At 33.6% G+C, this 22188-nt stretch overlaps 4 protein-coding genes across 5 annotated transcripts; 1 reads left to right on the plus strand and 3 right to left on the minus strand.

Moving 5' to 3' along the window:
• The first annotated feature begins 4623 nt into the window (after positions 1-4623).
• Positions 4624-7673, plus strand: LOC110604388 (chloride channel protein CLC-b). 2 transcript variants are annotated; one of them, XM_021742529.2, is made up of 6 exons: positions 4624-4887; positions 4962-5162; positions 5258-5435; positions 5502-6034; positions 6114-7263; positions 7345-7673. In XM_021742529.2, exons 1-6 carry the CDS (start codon positions 4691-4693, stop codon positions 7450-7452), a joined length of 2367 nt encoding a protein of 788 aa, XP_021598221.1. In that variant the 5' UTR covers positions 4624-4690; the 3' UTR covers positions 7453-7673. The 2 variants fall into 2 exon arrangements, with proteins under 2 accessions (XP_021598221.1, XP_021598222.1); XM_021742530.2 differs by having other exon boundaries at positions 4704-4846.
• Positions 7674-8218: 545 nt separating this feature from the next.
• Positions 8219-9092, minus strand: LOC110605503 (mavicyanin). Its single transcript, XM_021744107.2, has 2 exons — positions 8884-9092; positions 8219-8807 (listed from the first exon to the last, which is right to left on the minus strand). Exons 1-2 carry the CDS (start codon positions 9059-9061, stop codon positions 8461-8463), a joined length of 525 nt encoding a protein of 174 aa, XP_021599799.1. The 5' UTR covers positions 9062-9092; the 3' UTR covers positions 8219-8460.
• Positions 9093-9674: 582 nt separating this feature from the next.
• Positions 9675-13190, minus strand: LOC110605332 (triacylglycerol lipase 2). The gene is made up of 9 exons (XM_021743830.2): positions 12782-13190; positions 12589-12702; positions 11762-11902; positions 10874-10984; positions 10644-10787; positions 10518-10558; positions 10348-10427; positions 10163-10258; positions 9675-10073 (listed from the first exon to the last, which is right to left on the minus strand). Exons 1-9 carry the CDS (start codon positions 12932-12934, stop codon positions 9748-9750), a joined length of 1206 nt encoding a protein of 401 aa, XP_021599522.1. The 5' UTR covers positions 12935-13190; the 3' UTR covers positions 9675-9747.
• A 1655-nt stretch (positions 13191-14845) lies between these two features.
• On the minus strand, positions 14846-18033 carry LOC110605333 (uncharacterized protein At3g27210). Its single transcript, XM_021743831.2, has 3 exons — positions 17469-18033; positions 15748-15828; positions 14846-15620 (listed from the first exon to the last, which is right to left on the minus strand). The coding sequence occupies exons 1-3, from the start codon at positions 17626-17628 to the stop codon at positions 15190-15192; spliced, it is 672 nt and encodes a 223-aa protein (XP_021599523.1). The 5' UTR covers positions 17629-18033; the 3' UTR covers positions 14846-15189.
• Between the last annotated feature and the right edge of the window lie 4155 nt (positions 18034-22188).

Here is a 22188-nt window from a genome sequence, read left to right on the forward strand (position 1 = left end):
TACGGCATGTTTCACGTGTGGACAAGAAGGGCACTTTGCGCGTGACTGTCCTACTGCGCCCAGGGTGGGACAAGCCCAGCGGTTAGCTACCAGGAATGTGGATCAGGCCAGTCACCAAAGACGGAGAGGAGCAGATACAGCGGACACAGTGATGCCAGGTATGCTCACTTGTTCCTGTTCTGTTGTTTTGTGAGTCCTAGTGTTTCTTTTGCGTTAGGTGCTCTAGGAGCTTTGCGCGGTTGAGTTGATAGCTTCTCGGCTTAGCGTGTCCTCTTTGGGTAGGTAGACCCGGGTAGGATTCATCTCTGGCAACGGTTCAGTCTAGTGTCTTTGAGAGTAGCTGCTTTCCACTCGACTTGATGGTCCTAGACTTGCGTGTCTGGATGTCATTCGGGGGATGGCTGGGTTTTCTCTTATGCTACTGGTGTTACCTGCGTCTGCAGCGCAAGGTAGTCAGGAGCGGAGTTCAGGATGGATCCGAGATAGGTGTCAGAGGGGACCGAGTAGAATGCCTAGAGGTTTGATGTCAGCTGTCAGGCTCGTAGGGTGTTTAGGAGTGGTTGTGCGAGAGAGTTCTTGTTCAGGTTTGAGAGGTTAGCAGGCAGGTCTGGGAACCCGCCTTCATCTTGTAGTGTGAGAGTGGTTAGACGTGTGCGTAGGCTAGTGTCAGGTTGACTGACCATCAGTCAGTCAAGGAGGTAGAGTTGGTATAGAAATGGAACGTCACAAGATGGCATCCGCAGAGGTGTGAGAGTGATGAAGAGAGCGGAGGATGAATGGTCCAGTGTGATGTGAGTGTGATGTGAGAGAAAGAAGAGGAGGATCAGAGTAGCGCAGCAGAAGCCTGTGGCGAGTTAAAGACGAAACCAGTTTCGTAAAGATGAAGAGAGAAGGGCAAGGATCAGAGTGCACAGTGGAAGCTTGTGCCGTTCTGGAGAGGTGTTATGTTTCGTTTACCTGTTTATTTGTTTTAACATTCGAGGACGAATGTTTTTATAAGGGGGGTAAATTGTAATACCCGGCTCGTTCAGGCATCGAAATTCCTACCGTCCGGTGGAATCTCGGATGTCGGATTCGTTTTGCGGGGTATTGCAAGGGGAAACTAAAGTTTTCTACAAAGGTTTCTAAAGGTTTTCTAACATGGTTTTAAGTGGTTTAAGTGTTGTGAAAGGAAAGGAAATGAGATTTGAAGAGAAAAGACCAAGGAGGCAAAATGCAGGTTCGGCCGCCGAAGGGAAAGTTCGGCCGCCGAACGTTGCATGGTTTTGCATGCAGTTTCGGCAGCCGAAGGAAAGGCGGTTGGCCACCTATAAAGGCCCCTTTGACCGGCCATGGAGGGAGCTGGAAGCTCTCTTTGTGGTCAAGGTGGGGTTTAGGTTCTCCTTGGATGTTTTCATGCTGTTTCCTCAAATCTTGCAAGGTTTTCATGAGTTTTCACTTGGTTTTGAAGGTTTTGAGTAAAAAGAGGAAGTTGTGGAGCTTGAAGCTTGAGGAGCTTGGTTTCTCCATGTTTTGAAGCTAGGATCACACCAGACTTTGTTCTTGAAGAGGTAAGTGTTGATCCTTATGTTTTATAGTGTTTTAAGCAAGTTTTATGGAGGGAAAGGGTAGAGTTGCATGGTTAGCGGTAAAAGGATGTGTTTGAGGGTTTTTATGCATGAGTATGTATATGTGTTATGGGTGTTGTTTGTTGGGGTTTTTAGGTAGTTTTGGACCCCTTTGTGCATATATATGAGTATATGCTTGCTATGTGTGTTGAGATGCATGTTGAGTGAGGTTTGGAGGAAGTTGTGCATGAGGTGAGCTAGGTTCTGCCTCACTGGAGAACCCAGCTTCGGCCGCCGAAGGAGGGTTCGGCCGCCGAACGTGGTGAGGAGGTGGTTTCGGCTGCCTCAACCTGCCCCCGAAGGATTGGACTTTCGTCTCTGGAGGGGAGGTTCGGCCGCCGAAGGTTAGAGACTTTCGTCTCTGGAGTGTGTTTTGGCCCCCGAACCTTGCCCCCGAAGGCTTCGGCCGCTGAAAGAGGAGATTCGGCCGCCGAAAGTAGGCGAGTTTCGTCTCTGGAGAGGACATTCGGCCGTCGAACCTGCCTCCGAAAGTGTCCTGCCCAGCCTTCTTTTGCATGCCTTTGTGTGATTGTTCTAGGATCTTTTAGGGGGTTTTTGGGGAGTTGTTTAGGAGATGTTTTTCAGTTATGTTCGAGTTGTTTGGCACCTCATGTGAGTCCACCTGTGTATGATTGGACCTGAGGCAAGGTGTTTAGCTCCAGTGTGAGAGTTGGCCCAGAGTTAGTCACAGCTTGGCTTCAGGTGAGTAGAACTAACTATGCATGTTTTAAAGCTAATGGTTACGATAGTGACAGTATGAGCATGAGACACGCATCATGGATGCCATATAATAGTAGGTTGTACTGCATTAGAGATCACGAATATGCTGCATTGCATTATTCTTGTTGATGGGATGGACCAAGGCGATCTCAGTAGCCCGCTACCTGTTATGGCTAGATAAGACCTTTGGGAGCTCCTTAGTTAGGGGCCGGGCTCTAGTACATGTAGTGACCTGAGAGTCCGTAAGGACTGGGCACCGACAGAGGGAGTTCTGGGATCATGTCTAATCCGAGATGTGAGATGTTTGTGCTGTGACACATTCCATGAAAGAATATAATGACTGAACTGTTTTATGATTTCTACTCACTGGGCTCTAGTAGCTCACCCCATTCCCTTAACCCCAGTTTTGCAGGGCCAGAGTTCAGCAGAGTGCAGCAGAGTGAGCTATGGGAAAAGCAGAGTGTAAGCATGGGTTGCTGTGTTTGGCTGTAATAGCATAACTAGGTTGGATAGAGTGGCTTGAGGCATGTATATGTATGAAAGAAGCTTGTTGTATATGTGGTGATGATGTACAGAGAAAGTGATGTTATGTTATGTGATGTTATGTATGTGTGTATAGTATAGTCGTGGACATGACATATGGACATGATGTGTTAGCATGATGTATATACAGGTTATGCATGAATGGAAAGAGCATGTGGGAAAGAGATAGAGTATAATGAGATAATGTCTAGAGTTGTGCTTTGCCTAGTGTATGCTGAATCCCTAGTATATGCATGTGTCCTGTTTTACGTTTCTTGATGAGAAATGTGTCAAGCTCGGCTTAACATATGATGTGTTTGTAAAACTCCAGTGATCAGGGAAGAAAGGGTATAAAACCCCTTGACCCATCAGAGAGGGAAGAAAGGGTATAAAACCCCTTGACCCATAAGAGAAAGTAAGGCTAGCCTGTATTATGTTGACCCTAAAAGAGTTGGTTCTATGTTTTCAGCTTAGTAGATCACTGGTGTAGGTCTTGACGGCTCTGGTTTTAAGGTTAAGCCTGGTGGTTTTACAGAAAAGGTTTTAAAAGATAGTGTTCTCGTGGGCTCATGTCTGGAATTAATCAGGTACTCAGAGTTCAGTTTAGGCTTGCTACGGGTCCCGGCGGCCTTAAACCGATTTGGATCCTAGCGCCGAGCAGTTTGGAGCCGTTACAGAGGGGTATCGGTTTCCGGGCTGTTACATTAAGTATTTGAGTGCGATTATGAAAATATCCTTATTTTTGTTAACAAAATAAATCCTTCATCTATTTTATTCATTTCTACAATTAAAATTTAATTGGTGAAATATTTTATTAGGAGAGTTAAAATGTAATCGGTGAAATATTATTATTTTGTAATTTAGAGAATGATTTACGAAAAATTATCCTTATAACATTTGATTAAATATTATTTAATAATTGTCCAACTATTACAATAGTTAATCACTGCTATTGTCTAACATGATTTAATTCTAAATTTTTATTAATCGGATTAATTTTGTTGGATAAAATTATAATTTCTATAAAGTTTATAAGATAAATTTATCACTAATTTTCTAAGTTTTTTTTAAAACTTTTTAGGGAGGATAATCTAAGGTTTTATATTTTATTAATTATATTTTTTATATTTTAAATTATAAATTTTATTTTTATTTTATATTTTTTTTAATTAGCACGAGATTAAAAAACGCATTCAACAAAAGAATAAAAGAAAGTGTTTGGTGGAAGGAATTTTTTTTTTTTTTTTTTTAAAAAAAGAAATCATTAGACGAAGAAGAGAGAGTTATCATGTGAATCATGTGAATGTCATAGTTAATGTTATTTTAACCTTAAAATTTAGCATTCTCATTTTCTTTGAAGAAAATTAATAATTATTAATTAATTTTGAAGTCAATTAGAAAGCAACTTCCAAGGATAGGCGCAATTTTTGTGAAAACTACTTAAATAAATTTTTATTAAGCATTATTTAAGTTTTTCCTTTTTTATGAAATTAAGCATTATTTTTAATTTTATTTTGTCAATTTCTTTTAATTTAGAATTATATAATAAAAGCAATTTGTTTTGGTGGAATTTAAAATTTTCAAAGAGAAATTATAAATATTTTACTTATGATAATAAAAGTGAATTTTAATATAAAAATAAAATGACAAGAAATAGTTAATGGCCTTGCCTAATATTTTTCAATAGTATTAACAAGAAATCATGACAACCACAAGATCTGAGATTGGATGATAGAGTGAGACAAAATGAAAATAAATAAGAGAGGAATATAAGAATCTAAAAGGATTCTTTCAACTTCTAAGCTTCTACTGCTGCCTCTGCAATTTTAACAGTGTATACAATGAAAGGAAATTCAAGCCAATTGGCCTCTGAAGCAATAGCACCACCCCACAACATGGAAGCTGGTGAAGATGAAAGAGACCCAGAAAGCAATGATTCTCTCCAACACCCACTCCTCAAGAGAAGCATAACTCTATCTTCCAATCCATTAGCCCTGGTTGGAGCTAAAGTCTCTCACATAGAGAGCTTGGATTATGAGTACTCTCTTCTCTCTTTGCAATTCTTGCTCTCTTTTCTTCAAGAATCTGATCATGTGGGCTTGACTGATACAGGATCAACGAGAATGATTTTTTCAAGCATGATTGGAGAAGCAGATCCAAAGTTCAAGTTCTGCAATATATTTTCATGAAATGGACACTTGCCTTTCTCGTTGGACTTCTCACTGGTTTAATTGCCACCCTTATCAATCTTGCAATTGAGAACATTGCTGGCTATAAGCTTCTTGCTGTTTTTCAATTCATAGAGAATGAAAGGTTCTGCAACATCCTTACGTTTCTGTTATCACTTCTTTCCATCTTGACAATGGCTGGTGATGATCCTGATGCTTTGTTTCTTTTATGTGGTGCAGGTATTTAACAGGGTTAGCTTATTTTGCTGGAGCTAATCTTATTTTAACTGGGTTTGCTTCTGTTTTGTGTGTGTGCTTTGCACCCACAGCAGCAGGGCCTGGCATCCCTGAAATCAAAGCTTATCTTAATGGAATTGATACTCCCGACATGTTTGGGGTCTCAACGTTGATTGTTAAGGTGGGTTTGATTTCAAATACAATCTCCTGCAATCAAATGTAATAATATTTTTACTTGCTATTTTAGATATTTGGAAGCATTGGAGCTGTTGCTGCTGGTCTAGATTTAGGGAAAGAAGGACCATTGGTACACATTGGCAGCTGCATTGCTTCCCTATTAGGCCAAGGGGGACCTGATAATTACCGTGTCAAGTGGCGATGGCTTCGTTACTTTAACAACGACAGGGATCTCCGGGACATCATCACTTGTGGTGCTTCGTCAGGTGTTTGTGCAGCCTTCCGAGCTCCGGTGGGTGGTGTGTTGTTTTCTCTTGAGGAGGTAGCAACTTGGTGGAGGAGTGCACTTCTCTGGAGAACTTTCTTTAGCACAGCCGTTGTGGTGGTGGTGCTCAGGGGTTTTATAGAACTCTGCAATTCAGGAAAGTGTGGACTTTTTGGAAGAGGAGGGCTGATCATGTTTGATGTGAGCAATGTTACTGTGACTTATCAGGCGATGGATATCATCCCAGTGATCATAATTGGCATACTTGGTGGAGTTCTGGGGAGCATCTACAACTACCTTCTTCACAAGGTCCTCAGAGTCTATAATCTCATCAACCAGTAAGCAATCTGATCTGAATTCTACCTTTCAATTTATTGCATGCCATAAATAAAATCCATGAATCTTGTTTCATTTCAGGAAGGGAAGAATGCCCAAGCTACTCCTCAGTTTAACAGTTTCAATTTTTACCTCAGTGTGCCTGTATTGCCTCCCATTTCTTGCCAGATGCCAGCCTTGTGATCCCTCCACAACAGAGCCATGTCCTACCAATGGACGTTCTGGCAACTTCAAGCAATTCAACTGTGCTAAGGGCTATTACAATGATCTTGCTACACTTCTTCTTACCACAAATGATGATGCTGTCCGAAACATCTTCTCTTCCAACACTCCAAAAGAATTTCAGCCTGTGTCTCTCTTAATTTTCTTTGCAGTTTATTGCGTTTTAGGACTATTTACCTTTGGCATTGCAGTACCCTCAGGTCTCTTCCTCCCTATGATACTTATGGGGTCAGCTTATGGCCGTCTGCTTGGTGTTATCATGGGTTCCTATACCAATATTGACCAGGGGCTTTATGCAGTTCTTGGTGCAGCTTCGCTCATGGCTGGCTCGATGAGGATGACTGTTTCACTCTGTGTAATTTTTCTTGAACTTACAAACAACCTTTTATTACTTCCCATAACAATGATTGTCCTCCTGATAGCAAAAACAGTAGGAGACAGCTTCAATCCAAGTGTTTATGATATTATACTGCACCTAAAAGGCCTACCTTTCTTGGACGCAAATCCTGAGCCATGGATGAGAAATCTCACCGTGGGCGAGCTTGCTAATGCCAAATCACCACTGGTTACTCTTTCTGGAGTGGAGAAGGTTTCCCGGATTGTAGATGTCCTTAAAAACACCACGCACAATGGGTTCCCTGTGGTGGACGAGGAGGTGGTACCGCCTGTTGGGCAAGCCACAGGGGCAACAGAATTGCATGGATTAATCCTGCGAGCTCACCTTGTTCAAGCGCTCAAGAAGAAGTGGTTCCTGAAGGAGAAGAGGAGAACAGAGGAGTGGGAAGTAAGAGAGAAATTTACGTGGGTTGAGTTGGCTGAGAGGGAAGGGAAGATTGAAGAGGTTGCAGTGACAATGGATGAAATGGAAATGTATGTTGATCTGCATCCTCTCACCAATACAACACCGTACACGGTTGTAGAGAGCATTTCATTGGCAAAAGCTCTGGTGCTTTTCAGGCAAGTAGGGCTTCGCCACTTGCTCATTGTTCCCAAATATGAAGCTGCCGGCGTAAGTTTATCAAGCATTTCACACTAACTTCAAATAGATACACACAACACCAGTTGGTTAATTGCATGCTTTATGCTGTAGGTGTCTCCGGTGGTCGGAATGTTGACTCGGCAGGATTTAAGGGCATACAACATCTTGAGTGCCTTTCCTCATTTGGTCAGATCAGATTGCAGAGAAAAGCAGAACTAAATTTGTGATGGCAAACAAATGGGTAACACAAGCTTTGCTTGAACCATCAATTTTTCTTGTTCCTTTTAATTTTTTTTCACCTGAAAATTTCCATTCTTTCATCAAATTCTACAAGATTGATATTAAACGATATTCATTTGTAAGCCTTTTGGCCCCTGTTTGTATTCCATTTAATTCCCTTAATCTACAACAGAGAATACAATATATCTGTTTCTGTTGTAGCCAGTAGTTGTTAGTTCATTTGCATTTTCAGGTTTTTCTTCATTTTGATATTTGCAATTTATAATTCTTCAAGGGATCATGGAAACTCCTGGCTGATTCTGACGATCGTTTTTTCTTCTTTCTGATTTCTTCTCTTGAGGCCTGCTTCTCGGCCCAGCCTGACACAGCCAGAATCCAAATACTGCCAAAATGTAAATTGAAAATAATTCGACAGATTTTTTAAATATTTTTAAACATAAATGACTTTATGTAATACATTCAAATATAATTAAGGGATTTTTATATAACGTTTTTAAAGATAGGGGTTTTTAGTAACAAATTAAATATGATGAATCCAAATGTAATAAATTTTAAAGTTGAGGGACTATTAGTATAAATTACTCAAAATTAATTGAATAATTATATGGAGATGATTTAAGAAATTATTATTTTATTTAATTCCTTTGACTGAATAAAGATGTATTTTATAGTGTTAAAAATTGGGGGAAAATTCAACAATATTAAAATATGAAAAAAAAATTCATAGTATAACAATTGTAAGATTAAAAAAAAAAGTTTTATTCGGTTATTTTAATTAATCAAAATATGCGTATATAATTTTATTTTCCCCCATAAAATAAAAATCCCAGATCTACTCTGTGTACACCCATAAATCTTCTGAGTTTGTTCCTCAACCTAAAAACAAATTCCACTCATCACCTACAGTTTAAGCAACTCCACAGACAAGCATACAAAATGAATAACTTCCAAGCCAGTCATCGTACCCAACAACCTTAATTAACATCCTCAACACATGCAATAAACAAAACTGGTAACCACTAATGCAGCAAGCAGAACAAAGGAACAAGCAAAAGACTGGTGGATGGAAGAAGCTGAGGAAGCAGGTGGTGATGAAGAAGACGAGTCTGGTGTAGAAGGTGCAGTTCCTGCTTCTGTTGTAATCTTCACTTTCATGCCTTGTTCGCAATGGCCTGCAGTACCACAGGCGAAGTAACGAGTGCCCACCTTGTTCAATTTCACTACATCGTTGCCAGTATTCATGGAGTCTAGTGCACTGCCAAGATCACAACTCTTGTAGGCACTCTCACCAGCAATCTCGACCACACTGTGTAGCCCCGAAGTGTACTTGAAAACTGTTGAATGTAGATATCACGTTAGGTAGTAACCGTTATAATCAAGCACCAATGTATTTGAAGAGAAGAAGCTTACCTAGTTGATCTCCAACTTTAAATTTTTTACTGGAAGCCCATGAATCGAAATCTGCAGTTTCCTCCCAGCCTTGGCTTCCTCCGACAATATGTTGAGCTGCCATGGCTCCTTCCACAATATTCAAAGCAACAATGACCAACACCAGGAGAACTCTGCACTCCATTTTCATTCTCTTCATTAATAGTTCTTCTCTCAAGTACTTGTTGAATCCTTCATCTTGCCGTCGTGTATTTATAGTAATTGAAAGACCTACCCAACATCTCATTTGTCTCTATCATTAGTTCACAACATGGTTTGATTCTTAATATTGATGTCCTAAAATATTACCGATATTGTCCTAAAGAAAGTGTCTGTTACAAGACATCTGTGTAATTCTGAAACAAAATCAAGGGCAAAGATAGTGGAACTCAAACTATATGTTAAGTTGGATTGCCTTAAAGCAAAATCTAGTTGGTTAAGGGTCACACATACAAAAGCTTAACGTTCAAACTAAGCTACTATCGTGGGTAATCATGGTCAATCTTGGGCTTGTCTAGAAGCTCATATACTGTGTATACATAATTTATATACATATATACATAAACATTCTAGACAAAAACTTATACAATAACCTATTTAAAATTATTAAATAATTTAAATTAATTATTTTAAGTAAAAAAAAATCGATTAAAAATTATTTAAATTAGTTTTAGCTAAATGATTACAATTGGTATAGGCAGATCTTTGATCCCTGATAATAAAATTGCTTGGGCTAGTAATTCAAAACAGACAAAAACAGAATATATTGCTCTTATTAGCATTGGGATAAAATCATGATACATAATAATTTATTATCAAGTAAACATCAGCTTAACCTCCAAATTTTCAGAAACGATGATTGGTGAAAAATTTATGAACTTGGTTGTAAACAATATCCTTGGCATTGACTCCCATAATGAAATCAGCATGAGCATAATCCTTAACGAACTGAACTGTGAGCTTGAGGACATCATGAAGCTTGAGTTCATCAAGCAACTGCTGAACATCTTGGACATCAGACAAAGCATCTTGTCCTCCATAGCTGATAAAAAGAGGAAGCTTTGGCGGAATATTTGATAGCTTATAAACTGGAGGCTTGATGCTTCCATAGTGCATCACATTGAAGCTAGGATTCCCATAGTTGTATTTTGCTAGAACACGATCGCGAGCAACTGCATGAAAGTTGATAATATTGATTAACCACCCCAAAAAATAAATAAATAAATCATGGGTTTGGTGTTGAAGGTGGCCATGAGCTTACTTTGAGCCAAGTGAACCATGTTCCTGGTTGATGTGGATTGAGGTTCATTCTTCAAGAAGAGATTGACAGTGGAAGTATTGAGGCAGCAGTTCTTGCCTGTAAAGTTGGCAGAAATGAATTAATATAATATCAATATGATTGATTAATAGCAGGAAGTAATCTGATCAAACTGTAATGATTAGTACCAGTGATTGCAGTTAACAAATCATAGCAGTTGACTCCTGGTTGAGCACACACATATTTAAGAAATCTTGTTGCTTCCTCCCTTCAAAAGAAAAAAAAATATAAAGACCCTTAATTTATAGCATTTTGATGCTTATACATGTAAATATAGCAAGGGATTCTGGATTTTTACCCTCTAGGGTTAAACTCAGCGAGGCCGAAGAATGTAGAGACCTGTAGAAGAGCAGAAATTTTTTTTAAAGAACTCTAACAATCAGCAGAAACTTTTTTTAAAAACTCTTAACGGAAGCTTGTATACCTCGCCAACAAAGGTTTTAGCAGCAACAACGCCAAGTGCAGTTTTCATGTGGCTCAAGTAAGCAACTGGGCTTAACAAGGCAGCTGACTTCACCTTGTTCACCAGCAACCCTTCTGAGAAAGATGCCAAAGCTGTCAAAGTTCCCTGCCAAAACACAATCAATCAGATAAATTTATCTGATATTGGAACCAAGAACTCGGCATTTCTCTGACAGACCATATGATTCTTACCAAGGAATGGCCCACGTAATGTAGCTTCTGCCCTGTCTGGTTCTGTACATGCTCAAAAACAGCTGGTAGATCGTAGGCTACCAATTCATCCCATGACCAGTTCCAGAATTCCTGCCATATCCCATAAATAAATTAATAAATCTTTAATGGGAATTAAAATTTCAGGTATGTAATATTAACAAAATGGTACAAGCAGTACAAAATTGTATTGATTTTTTTCCTTCTATTGTTATTGTACTAGACAGTATTGATTTGGCCGCCGTTTGATTTCTTTTAAATAAATTTGGAAAATTAATTATTTAGTATATTTAGTTTAGTGGACTAACCATTTAATTTCTCTGTTTTCTATTATAACTTTTTTTTTCAAAACCGTTAACTATTTAATATTTTTATTTCAAAAATTTAACTATTTATCCTTCTACCTATCCAAAAAGCCATTAATAATACGTTAAAGAGTTAGAATACCCTTAATTCTAATTAATATCTATAATTTGTAAATATAATTATTTAGTTTCCGTAATTTTAAAACAATAACTATTTAGTTACGATAATTTTTAAGTAACAATTATTTAATCTCTGCAATTAATGAGAGAGACCGAATAGTTAACAATATGAAAAGGCTTATTTTTAAAATAGAGGACTAAATAGTTAATTTTACTAAACCCAAGATATCAAAATAATTCTCCCAAATAATTTTTTTTAAGTTAAAAAATTAATTAACATAAAAAAGGAAACCCGTTTGAATTAATTCTTACTTTTTTGAGAGAGAAAATTTCTTACTAATTTTTTTAATTTTATAGTCAGACTAGGAAAAAAGTTTCATTTGATACCAAATGAAAATGAAAAAGTATTTGATAATGTTAATTGAGAGAGGGAGAGAGAGGAAACCGATTGACTGGGTTGGAGATAGGCGTGTCGCCTGCTGTATCTGGTCCCTCTGGTGTTAGCAATCCAAACATCAAATCCTTTATCAGCCAAAATCATTGGTAAATTTTGTTCTGGGGCATTCATAAACCATGACATTCCATCCTGCACCACCACATTGTTACTTGCTATACATAAAAAGACATCGTCAAATGATAATTCCAATATAAAATTTCTGGACTTCCAAGTTAAAACATGATTGGAGTTGAAAGTTTGCAAAGATTTTTCCAGAGGCTAATTAGCCACAAGTAGAGGAAACTAGCAGCCCATTTCTGAGCAATAGAAGACAACAAGATGAAGATCTTGAATTCTGAGTTGTGACCATCACACCCATAAGGACAACATAGTACCTGAGCAAATTTAACTGCCTAGAAAATATAAATTGTTAATTTTACAGAATGATACCTTCCTTCTCGCTAAAGAAAATAATGGGTCGGCATCTTTATCCCTAGAAAGATATTAAACCATATCAAGAAATTAATGGTGATGATATTAACTGAAATCTCGGCTTCATGGGTTTAGCTTTCCTTTTGCTATGTTCATGGACTCATGAAAACGACAATTCAACGTGAAATATCAAATTATTACTCGTATACATGTTTCAATTTTGGATCATATATACGATACCGTTCTGAACTTATATGATCGTTTCTGTTTTCACTCAAATTATTCACACAACATTTTCAATGTCCTTCGTCTTCTTCTCCCTCTAAAAAGAACTACGAGTCGGCTTAATGAAACAGACATTCATAACTTCAGACCAAACAAATGGTAAAAATGGAGACACGTACCACAAGAACACCATGCTGTAAGAGAACCGGCGGCTTGACACCAGAATCTCCACTCGCATTACGCCCTTCAGGTATTCTTTGCAAGCCAAGTATATAGCCATCTTGTGTTTTTACCTGAAAATACACATGCCCATGTTATTCAATGATATGACCCATCTGTTAATAAAGAATAGGTGATGGAGTTGGTTCTTACATTAAACTCATGGCATTTGTAACCATACATTCTCACAGAAGACTCACATAAACCAACATCTGGAGAGGGATCCCAAAAGCCATAAGCGTGATGGGGCACAAGCATCAAGAAAAGATTAAGAACAAAGAACAATGGCAAGCCATGGAGAGCCATGATACTATACGACTTAATTAGCGTTTTGTTTTGTTTTTTGTTCTTGGTGGTGCGAGTGAGAGAGGAGATGTTCCCCTTATATATAGCAAGAAAGGCAAGAAACTAAAGAGAGATTTCTGGGCTTAAAGTGGGAAGCTTTTTCAGAATGTAGATAATCCAGTTGAGAAGAGAAAGTTGGGAGGGGACCCATATTAAGTGTTTTGCAGTGTTTGTTCTTGTAATCAATAAGTGAATTATGATCAAAACATAAGCTTTCGGTCTGAAACTGCTAACTGTGAAAAGCTGAAAGCTATAACAGATTGAAATTATGGATACTTGCTATTTACGAAAAAAATTGGCGCATATCAGTATCTGGTGTCAGCAATCAAATGACAAAAAATAAAATACTAGTTGAAATTTTTCGTCTCTAGTAATTCAAGCATCTTGAAAGAAAGAATAAAAAAGATTTAGCTTCCAAAGCGTAGGATGTATTTACAAGCAATAATAACAGATCCTGGGTTCCACGTCACTAATGATGAGTTGAACAAACAGATTGTGATCGTCTTTTACTCTCCATCTAACAAAAGCCAAATTCAATTTAAGGTAAAAGCAGCCTCCACTTAAATAGAATATTATGCGTCAAACTTCCTGCAGGCCTCTCTGCCTTTGCGATCATTTCTTTCTGAAATATTAGGCTTTCACACACCATGCCTCTCTCCCCCTTCTGCTGCTTTACTTTCTGGTCCACATTACGATTGTCTATTAGCTCTACCGATGTCGACCTCATAATCTCTACGGTTGCCCACCAATTTCATGCATTATCTCTTTGCGGACCTCAAGAAAGAATACTATCTATGTAATTTCTTTTTCCATTTTTATCAAAATAAGTAAAGTGTTAGACCCATAACAAAATCAAAGAAACCTGGCCTAACAGCTCAACTGAATTCAAACTCCTTACTAGGAGACAAGACGAGGGTCTATGATGAGTGGTGACGGTGCCAGCATGGGCTTCTCTCTCTTTTTTTCTAATTTTCTGTTATAAAAATGGAAACAAATCCAAAAAAGGGCTGAGGATAAGAACTACTTTTGTTATTGAACAAATAAATAAAAACCCCAGCATAATTTTTTTTAAAAATTATGAGCCTTTTTTTATAGTATTTAGGACTCGAAAAGGCTTATTCACTTATAGAAAATTAAGTAAAAATTTATTATAATTTTTCTACAATTAAAATTAAATCATTGTTAAAAAAATTTGTTTATAATTATAAAATTAATTATATTATTATAGAATAAAAATAAGGCGAAAATTTTTGAAAAGCAAAACAATTATATTTTTAAATAATTTATTTTTTAATTATAAAAATTATGATTTTTTGAAATTAGAATATTTTTGTATTATTATAGATGAAAGTAATTTTCTTGTTTCCTTATTTTTCTATAGTAGATAAAAATTAGAATTTTCTTTAAAAAATAAAAAATAGAAAAATATTATCATAAATAACCACCAATGGTTTATAGTACAGATCGGAGACATGTGCAGTTTCCGACAGCTAATTTCTGAAAAATGGACGTTGGATTCCTCACATGAAGTGAAGCTTGCAGGCATATAATCAGCTCCCCAATGGTCGATCCATATAAGAACAAAGGAATGGGAAGGATAAAAAAAATCTTAATGGGCACATGATCCATTTTGAGTTGTTATGGATCATGTCCTGCAATCACATGTTGTAATTTGGTAGGTTATGCAATGGACATTGGAATGGTCTTGCTGATTTGCAAGAACAAAGATCTTTTTACTTATTTTGTCATTTCCTGGGACATTCTTGTCCAGATCACAGTATGATATATCTGTATCTTTGTTTTCTGAAGCAGCTAGATGATTTTTGTAAAAGCTCATTTGTCGTCTTATTTTTGATTTCCAAGATGACAATGGAATCCGAAAACTTAAAAAAACTTCAATAATTACATGCACACGAAGTACATTTTTCTCTATAAACATAGGTATCATTACAAGGGCAATTTATGGTCTTATCCTCTTATTTCAGGAAATATCTTACTGTAATATCCCTCTACAACTAAACAAAACCTCCACACTTGCAGGAGGTAATATAACTCACCTTGAGACACAGTAAATTCCTGATTTCGACATTATACATATTCTCTCTGTTGCCTTATGTATGCCCTCGATCCATATAAACAAAGTTCTCTTGTACTAGAAATTGTTGGCTGCACATAACTTATGACCTCAAGGTGGTTGAGATCCTAACACTCCCATATTAGGCTTCATCATTTACAGCTATAGCCGGAGCTGGACTCATCTTCTTCTTCTCACTAAAACTACGGCAAGAAATCAAGCTTGGAAGGCAACATTGTCCAGACTTGGTTGATTTCTCCCTCTCAATTAAGGCATCCCCATTAGCAGTCCTTTCACTGCTGCATATACTGCTGGTTCCAGAGAGATAAGGTGTAGCAGAGGCAGATACATCAACAATCGTTGGCTTCCCATTGGCAGTATCAGTATTCTGCTTTTCTTCCATTTCTTCTCTCAGACTCTCTTCAAATAGTTCAGATAGTCTCTTCTTCTTCCCTGGAGATGGTTCAGGTGTTGCACCAGGAAGTCTGTCTTCCAAAGAGGCTTTGTTGATCTTGGGGGTCCCCATGATGAAGCTATGATGAACTGGGGTACTGCCACGTGATGGGGTGAATTCTGCATAATAAGAAGCAAAAATCACAGAATTAACATAAACTAACATTTCTGAATTCAACAACATAAGACATCTGAAACACAAAATTGAATAAGTTTTCCAGACAAGTAAGCTCGAACAATTTCTTACCACCATTGACGCTGAAGAAATCATCTTCACAATCTGATTCTAACCAAGGTTGGGAATCAAAAAAGGTTTCATCTTTGCTGCCTGCAAAATAAGCAAACATATATAAGCTTCAAGTAATTTAAAACCACAGCAAATTTCATCGTCTTTAATTTACTAAGTCAAATATGACAAAATAGGAATTCATCTCTTCTTATCCCTTTGTCAGATTTTCAGAGGAGACAAAAAATGAACTCATGTGAAGCACCATTGAATGTCATTGTCAGACACCCAATGGGCTCGGAAGACCATCACAAACATCTACAGTAATCAGTTCATTTACTTCTTTATCCTTCTTGGGATTCCTGTTCAGTTCCCCAGTAGAGTTCCCAAAATATCTAAGTGATTTCAAGTGAATGTCAACCATTCCCAGATGGTGGACCATCTCTCTCCTACTCACATCAAGAACAGATAGCAATTTACACACGACACATGATCATCAATTAGGCAATAACTAATGGCCCCACATAGCTGCATTCTTGCAAAAGGCCAGAACAGTATTCATAAATCGGTGTCATTAGGTATGAGTAGAAGGTAAGTTGTAATAACTTGTCTGCATAACAAATGTTACAAATTTAGAAGACTTATTGCCATGAGGTGTTAAAGAATCCGACATTAACACACTGACAGATTCAACAAAGATACAACAGTCTATGATCAGTTCGGGGAAAATAAAATCCTCATAGCGAAAACCTTAGTCCATTTTGCATGATATGTAGTTCCAAAATATCATCAATAACATGACTTCGTAACAGAATTTTCTATTCTGCATACTGCAGAATACTAAAAAAAAAAAACAAAAATACAAATTTCTAATGGAAAAACTTGCATTATCATTCTTGCAGAACAGGAAGAACACTTCATTAAGAATTTTTTTAAAAAGAAGAGAAAAGAAAAGAAAAGCTTTTATAATATAGTATCCAAGGAAAGCTGTGATGCATAGACACTTGAGAGAATTCATATTAAAAGGAAGTTAGAAAAAGGCATTCCAGGACTCTGGACTTCCAAGGATCCTGGTACGTTCATCAACTGTGATGATTCCATCCAAGAAATTAAAAGGAAATAAAGAAAAATAAAGAAAATCCATAGTATCCTGCAACCTAAAAGTATGAATAACATCATCTACCAGCCATATCCTATTTCATTTCCTTCATCATCTAGTAATTCCTTCTTTATAACCCAGAAAATAAATTCAATGAACATGATATTTACAGGAAAAGAATCAATAACAATAAAAATCAACAGCAGAGTAGAATGACATTGAAAGTTCCTATGAGTAAGAGATTTAGGGGATGAAAGGAAACAAAAAAAGAAAAGTAAAATCACCAGAATCAATACAAAACAAAAAGGCCAATACATCTCCCTCATAACCATATCAGGCAAATCTTCAACCATTAATTAGGTTTAAAACCACTTTTAAAACCACAAAACAGTACCAAGTATTAAATATTTCAGCAAGAAACTTTGTTTATTGTAATAATTTTTAGTTTCTTTATATCTTCAAGCACATGGCCACACATCTGAAGCAACTCCCACATACCCCACCAGCCATTGCAGATCGCTGAGAACTGAATAATACTGAAAAGCCAACGACTTTATACTATATTATAAGATTAAAAAACAAAAATAATTGCCTTTTTTTCCCCTTCAAGCACCCAACTAAACCAAAGATTTTAAGACCATACCATAGTCCTCAAAAGTCTTGATTGGATGGTCACCATTGACATGCTTATCCTTAATAGGTGTTTCTGGGATCACGAGATTGTCCGTGTTGGATCCAAACGACACTCCAAGTTTTATTGCCGAGTCTGGGGTACCCTTGTGGGAAGAAACGCAAGAACCCATTTTTTCCTTCCGAGTCTAAAGAATCACCACCACAACCAAGGCTCCCACTCTGACCATCACAGATATTGATGAAGAGAAGAAAGTTAAACAGAAACAGCTTTTACTTCATATAGAGAGAGAGAGAGAGAGAAAGAGAGAAGAAGCGTTATTCTTTGGTTTGGCGTTGTTGTAAAGGAGTAGAAACAAGAAAATGGCTTAAATTAAAGAAAAAAAGTAGACAAACTAATAGAGATTGGCCTTGAAAGGGAAGATGGAGCAGTAAGCAAATGTATGGAGATGATGTGTATAGGAAATTCAAAAAGGGTTGATGGGTCCTATAGATTTTTCTACCATGAGAAAAGCCTCCAGTCTTGGGGCTTGGTGAAATTTTTTTTGCAGGAAGTGGGAAAGTGGAAACAGAGAAAAAGATTGGAATTTTATGCACTGATTGGTTTATTGAGGCTCTGTTTCCATGTGCTCTGTGCTGTCATTGGCCTTCTGTTTTGCTTTAATTTATTATTATTTTTATTTTGATTGTGATTGGACTGTTATAAGCCCCAACATGGAGGTTACATTGCATGTTATCAAAATAAATTTTTGTAATTTATAAATTAAATATTTTTATTTTTATTAAAAAAATAAATATTTAAATTTAATTTAAGCTTAAATTTTTTTAATTGATTAAATTAACGAATATATAATAAATTTATCTATGCTAAAGGATAATGGTATGACTCGTACTAACTTTCAGTCTTTAAATTATTTATAATAATATTTAATTATTTAAATAGTTAATAATTTCATTTTTTAAAATTTAATTTTTAAAATAGATTATAATTTTATTTTTATATTAATTTTAATTAGTTAAAAAAAATTTAAAAAGATATATAAGATATAATAATATTAAATTTTTTTAAAATGAAAATATAAATTATATGATAATTTTATTTTATATATATATATATATATATATATATATATATATATATATATATATAAATTATTTAATGTTATGTTATAATATGATTATTATAAAATTATATTATATAATAAAATTAATAAAAAATAAATTTTTAAATATTTATAAAAATATGAAATTAAATATTTTTATAAATATATATAAAGACGGGTTATTTATTAATAATTAAAAAATAAAAAAATATATTATTACGAAAATGTCTTATTCAATAAATTAACTATAATATATAATAAATTAGTTATATAATCTTTTAAAATTATTCAAAATAATTATATATTTTAAATTTATCTTTACAATGTTTTATTTGATAACTAACGAAAATATCTTTATTTATCTAATATTATATTTATTTTTTATAAAATATAAAATATAAATTAATTATCATCTATTTCAATAACAACATTTTAATAATTGAAATAATTCTTAATCATTTTACTAATAAAAGTTAAAATAATGTTACAATTAATTAATAATTATCATAAAACGTATTATTTTAAATAATAGTTCTCTTTTATTTTTATATTATTATTATTATTATTATTATTATTATTATTATTCTATAAATTATAAAAATCATATAACATACCGAAAATATAATTTTACTATATATATATAATTTAAACTTAAGATTTTTTATTAAAAGAAAATAAATATAGTAAAATAATTTTAATATCGAACATATTATAAATAATTAAGTAACATGAAACAATTATCAACTTTTTTGTATGAGAAGACTGTTGACTTCTTTTACAAAAAAAGCAAAAACTTATCATAAATGTTTTTAATATCAAAAATGATATTATTTTAAATTTATAATCCATTGATAATTTATACTAAATTTAATATCCAAGCAATTATAAATAAATAAATAAAATTTAAAAATTAGTCTATTTTTTTTTTATAAAAAGACTATTGACTTTTTAACACTAGCAAAGCTTTTAAGATTATAATTGATTTTAATATGTTTACAAAACAAAATAAATAATTTTAGTGTGAAGTAAACACATTTGAGAATCTAAAATTTTAAAATATTAAATAAATAATATAATAATAATAAAATCTAAGTGTTTTTCCCATTTTACTCTTTTTTTTTTCAATCAAAAAATTTGTAAATTTTCCTTTTTTTTAACCATAATAACTGTGTTTAAAATAATATATATTTCATCCATCATATAATTTTATATTATCTTTAAATAATAGTTAAAATATAAATTTAAATTAAAAAATAAAATTTAATTATATAATTGACGAATAAATTTGATCTTTTTATTGCTATCATTTAGCTTTAATGTATATATGTCAAACACTGTTTTATAAATTTATGTGTGAATTACCATTTAAATATATTAGTAATTTTTATATAAAATTAAAGTTAATATTATTTATAAATTAAAATTTTATTTTACTTGTCATTCTATAAAATTATCTATATTTTAATTTTATTTAATTTTTAGTATGACTGAAATGAAATTATACTTCGATCGGTCAATTTATAAAAAAGAAAATGTGAGATAATTCGCATTCATAACAGTTACTCTAATATTCAAATCATTAAACTGAAAGAAAAAAAAGTAATGAATTGTTTATAATTCAAAAGCAGTTGGGTGATAATGCACATCTTAATTTTTATATTCATCCTCCAATAAAATTAGTTATCAAATCTTATAAAAATTTGACTAACACAACTAATGTATATGAAATGCGATTATAAATACTATAAAATCTGTTAAATTGTATTATCTAATAATAATTTTCTATGAAATTTCATTCTATTACAAAGAGAGCGAATAAGTTTTAACGAAAAATCAAAAACTATGATATTTGAATTTTTTTTTTTTTTATGAATAAAATCGCGTATTATCTAGATAGACTCTTATCAGGTGTATAGCTCAGTGACAGCTCATAGACGAGCTTAATTTGGGCTGTTACATAATTCTAATTAAATTTATAATTTACAATATGGATTGTGAGAAGTGGGCAACATTTAAACCTACCAAAATTGACTAGGGAATGAGCACAAATGTAGACGATAATCCATGCGGAAATTGTGGAAATTGGTATTCACAAAATACACAAATTAATTCTCACTACGATTATTGTCAAAGGATTCCTTGACACGTAAAGACTATAGAAACCTCTAGTTTATATAAGAATAAATTAAATTATATTTTTTATATAAATTTTAATAAATATTAATTTATAATTATAAATTTATATTTTTTATTTTATTTTATTTTTCTTATATAAATATTAAAAAAAAATTTATAATAATTTTGTTCTGTGGTACTTTTGTGCCTCGATGGTTTTGCTTTTTTCTCTTCATTAAATCTAACTTATTCTTTTCTCTTTATCATGAAACACGATATAAAAAAGATATTATTGTCCCTATTAATAGTTTCAGAAATATTCCGATCGTCACTTATGATTTTTGTATAGTGAGTTGTTTCTCACATATAATCCAATCAATTTTCAAAATATGTAAACTTTTTTTATAGATTTATGGCGGCAATTCTCGGACAGTTATTGCATTGAAAGATTTGATTCATAATTATGAACATTTTATTTTTGAGGGAAACAAAAGTTCTTAGTTCTCGTATGAAATTTTTTCGTAATTTTTTACATTTTGATGGTTATTTTTTAGTCAATAAATAAGGATCGGGAGAAAACTTTTCGTTAATATGGAAGAGTTACGAGTCTATTTCTGTGGTTGGCTTTTCTTCAAATTTTATTGATTCGATTGTTTCGGAAGGTAATATTCAATGGAGGTTTACTAGTTATTATGAATTTCCGGAATCGCAACGACTACATCAATTTTAGAACTTTATTTGAGTTTTATATTGTAGAAGCTCTCTTCCGTGACTTTATTTGAAAAATTTTAATGATTTATGCTCGAGAGATGAGAAAGAATGAGGAATATTTTTGTCAAATTATGTTATGCAGAGGTTTAAATAGGCACTTGAGGAGTATTTTTGTCAAATTATCTTATGCAGATATTTAATTTTAAATAATTATAAATTTTTATTAGATTTTAGAACTGATATTTTTATTAAATGGGTTCATACTCTAACTACATAATTATTTCTCTCTTATTATTTAATAAAATTTTATTAAATTAATAAGTAGTTTTGCTTTTCAAAAAAAAAATTATATTTTTTTTATAAGGGGAAGTTCTTTACTGATTTGAATCCATTGCACAGGTTTGAATGGCATAATTTTATGGGAAAAGAAAATTTGCTAATGGCTGATTTACTAAAAAAAATAAATAAAATAAAATAACAATATTAATTTATAAAGAAAATTTAGTTTAATAAAATTAAAATGTATAAATTAAATCATTTATTTTTTAAAAAAAATCAAGAAATATATGTTAGTTTTGATATAGTTTTACGATGAAAAATAATTTATTTATTTAAGAAATATAATTTTTTTTAGAGATTTTAAAAAATCTTATTTAATAATAATTTGAACTTATTATTTAATAGTTTAATATTGTGATAATTGTTATATTATTTTAAAAATTTTAATCAATATTTAAATTTATTATTTTAATAATCTTAGCTCAAAAAGTTTATTTTTTAATTTATTAAAATTTAAATATTATC

Source organism: Manihot esculenta, chromosome 17, assembly GCF_001659605.2.
Source record: "Manihot esculenta cultivar AM560-2 chromosome 17, M.esculenta_v8, whole genome shotgun sequence".
NCBI lineage: Eukaryota > Viridiplantae > Streptophyta > Magnoliopsida > Malpighiales > Euphorbiaceae > Manihot > Manihot esculenta.

Coding starts and splice junctions, on each gene's coding strand:
- LOC110604388 (XM_021742529.2), top strand. CDS start 4,691: ATGAAAGGAAATTCAAGCCAATTGGCCTCTGAAGCAATAGCACCACCC. Junction 6,035..6,113: donor GTCTATAATCTCATCAACCA/GTAAGCAATCTG, acceptor GTTTCATTTCAG/GAAGGGAAGAATGCCCAAGC. Junction 7,264..7,344: donor CCAAATATGAAGCTGCCGGC/GTAAGTTTATCA, acceptor TTTATGCTGTAG/GTGTCTCCGGTGGTCGGAAT.
- LOC110605503 (XM_021744107.2), bottom strand. CDS start 9,061: ATGAAGAGAATGAAAATGGAGTGCAGAGTTCTCCTGGTGTTGGTCATT. Junction 8,808..8,883: donor TAAAGTTGGAGATCAACTAG/GTAAGCTTCTTC, acceptor TACATTCAACAG/TTTTCAAGTACACTTCGGGG.
- LOC110605332 (XM_021743830.2), bottom strand. CDS start 12,934: ATGGCTCTCCATGGCTTGCCATTGTTCTTTGTTCTTAATCTTTTCTTG. Junction 11,903..12,588: donor TACAGCATGGTGTTCTTGTG/GTACGTGTCTCC, acceptor GTGGTGGTGCAG/GATGGAATGTCATGGTTTAT. Junction 10,074..10,162: donor CATGGTTCACTTGGCTCAAA/GTAAGCTCATGG, acceptor ACTTTCATGCAG/TTGCTCGCGATCGTGTTCTA.
- LOC110605333 (XM_021743831.2), bottom strand. CDS start 17,628: ATGGGTTCTTGCGTTTCTTCCCACAAGGGTACCCCAGACTCGGCAATA. Junction 15,829..17,468: donor CAAGACTTTTGAGGACTATG/GTATGGTCTTAA, acceptor CTTATTTTGCAG/GCAGCAAAGATGAAACCTTT. Junction 15,621..15,747: donor TTTCTTCAGCGTCAATGGTG/GTAAGAAATTGT, acceptor CTTATTATGCAG/AATTCACCCCATCACGTGGC.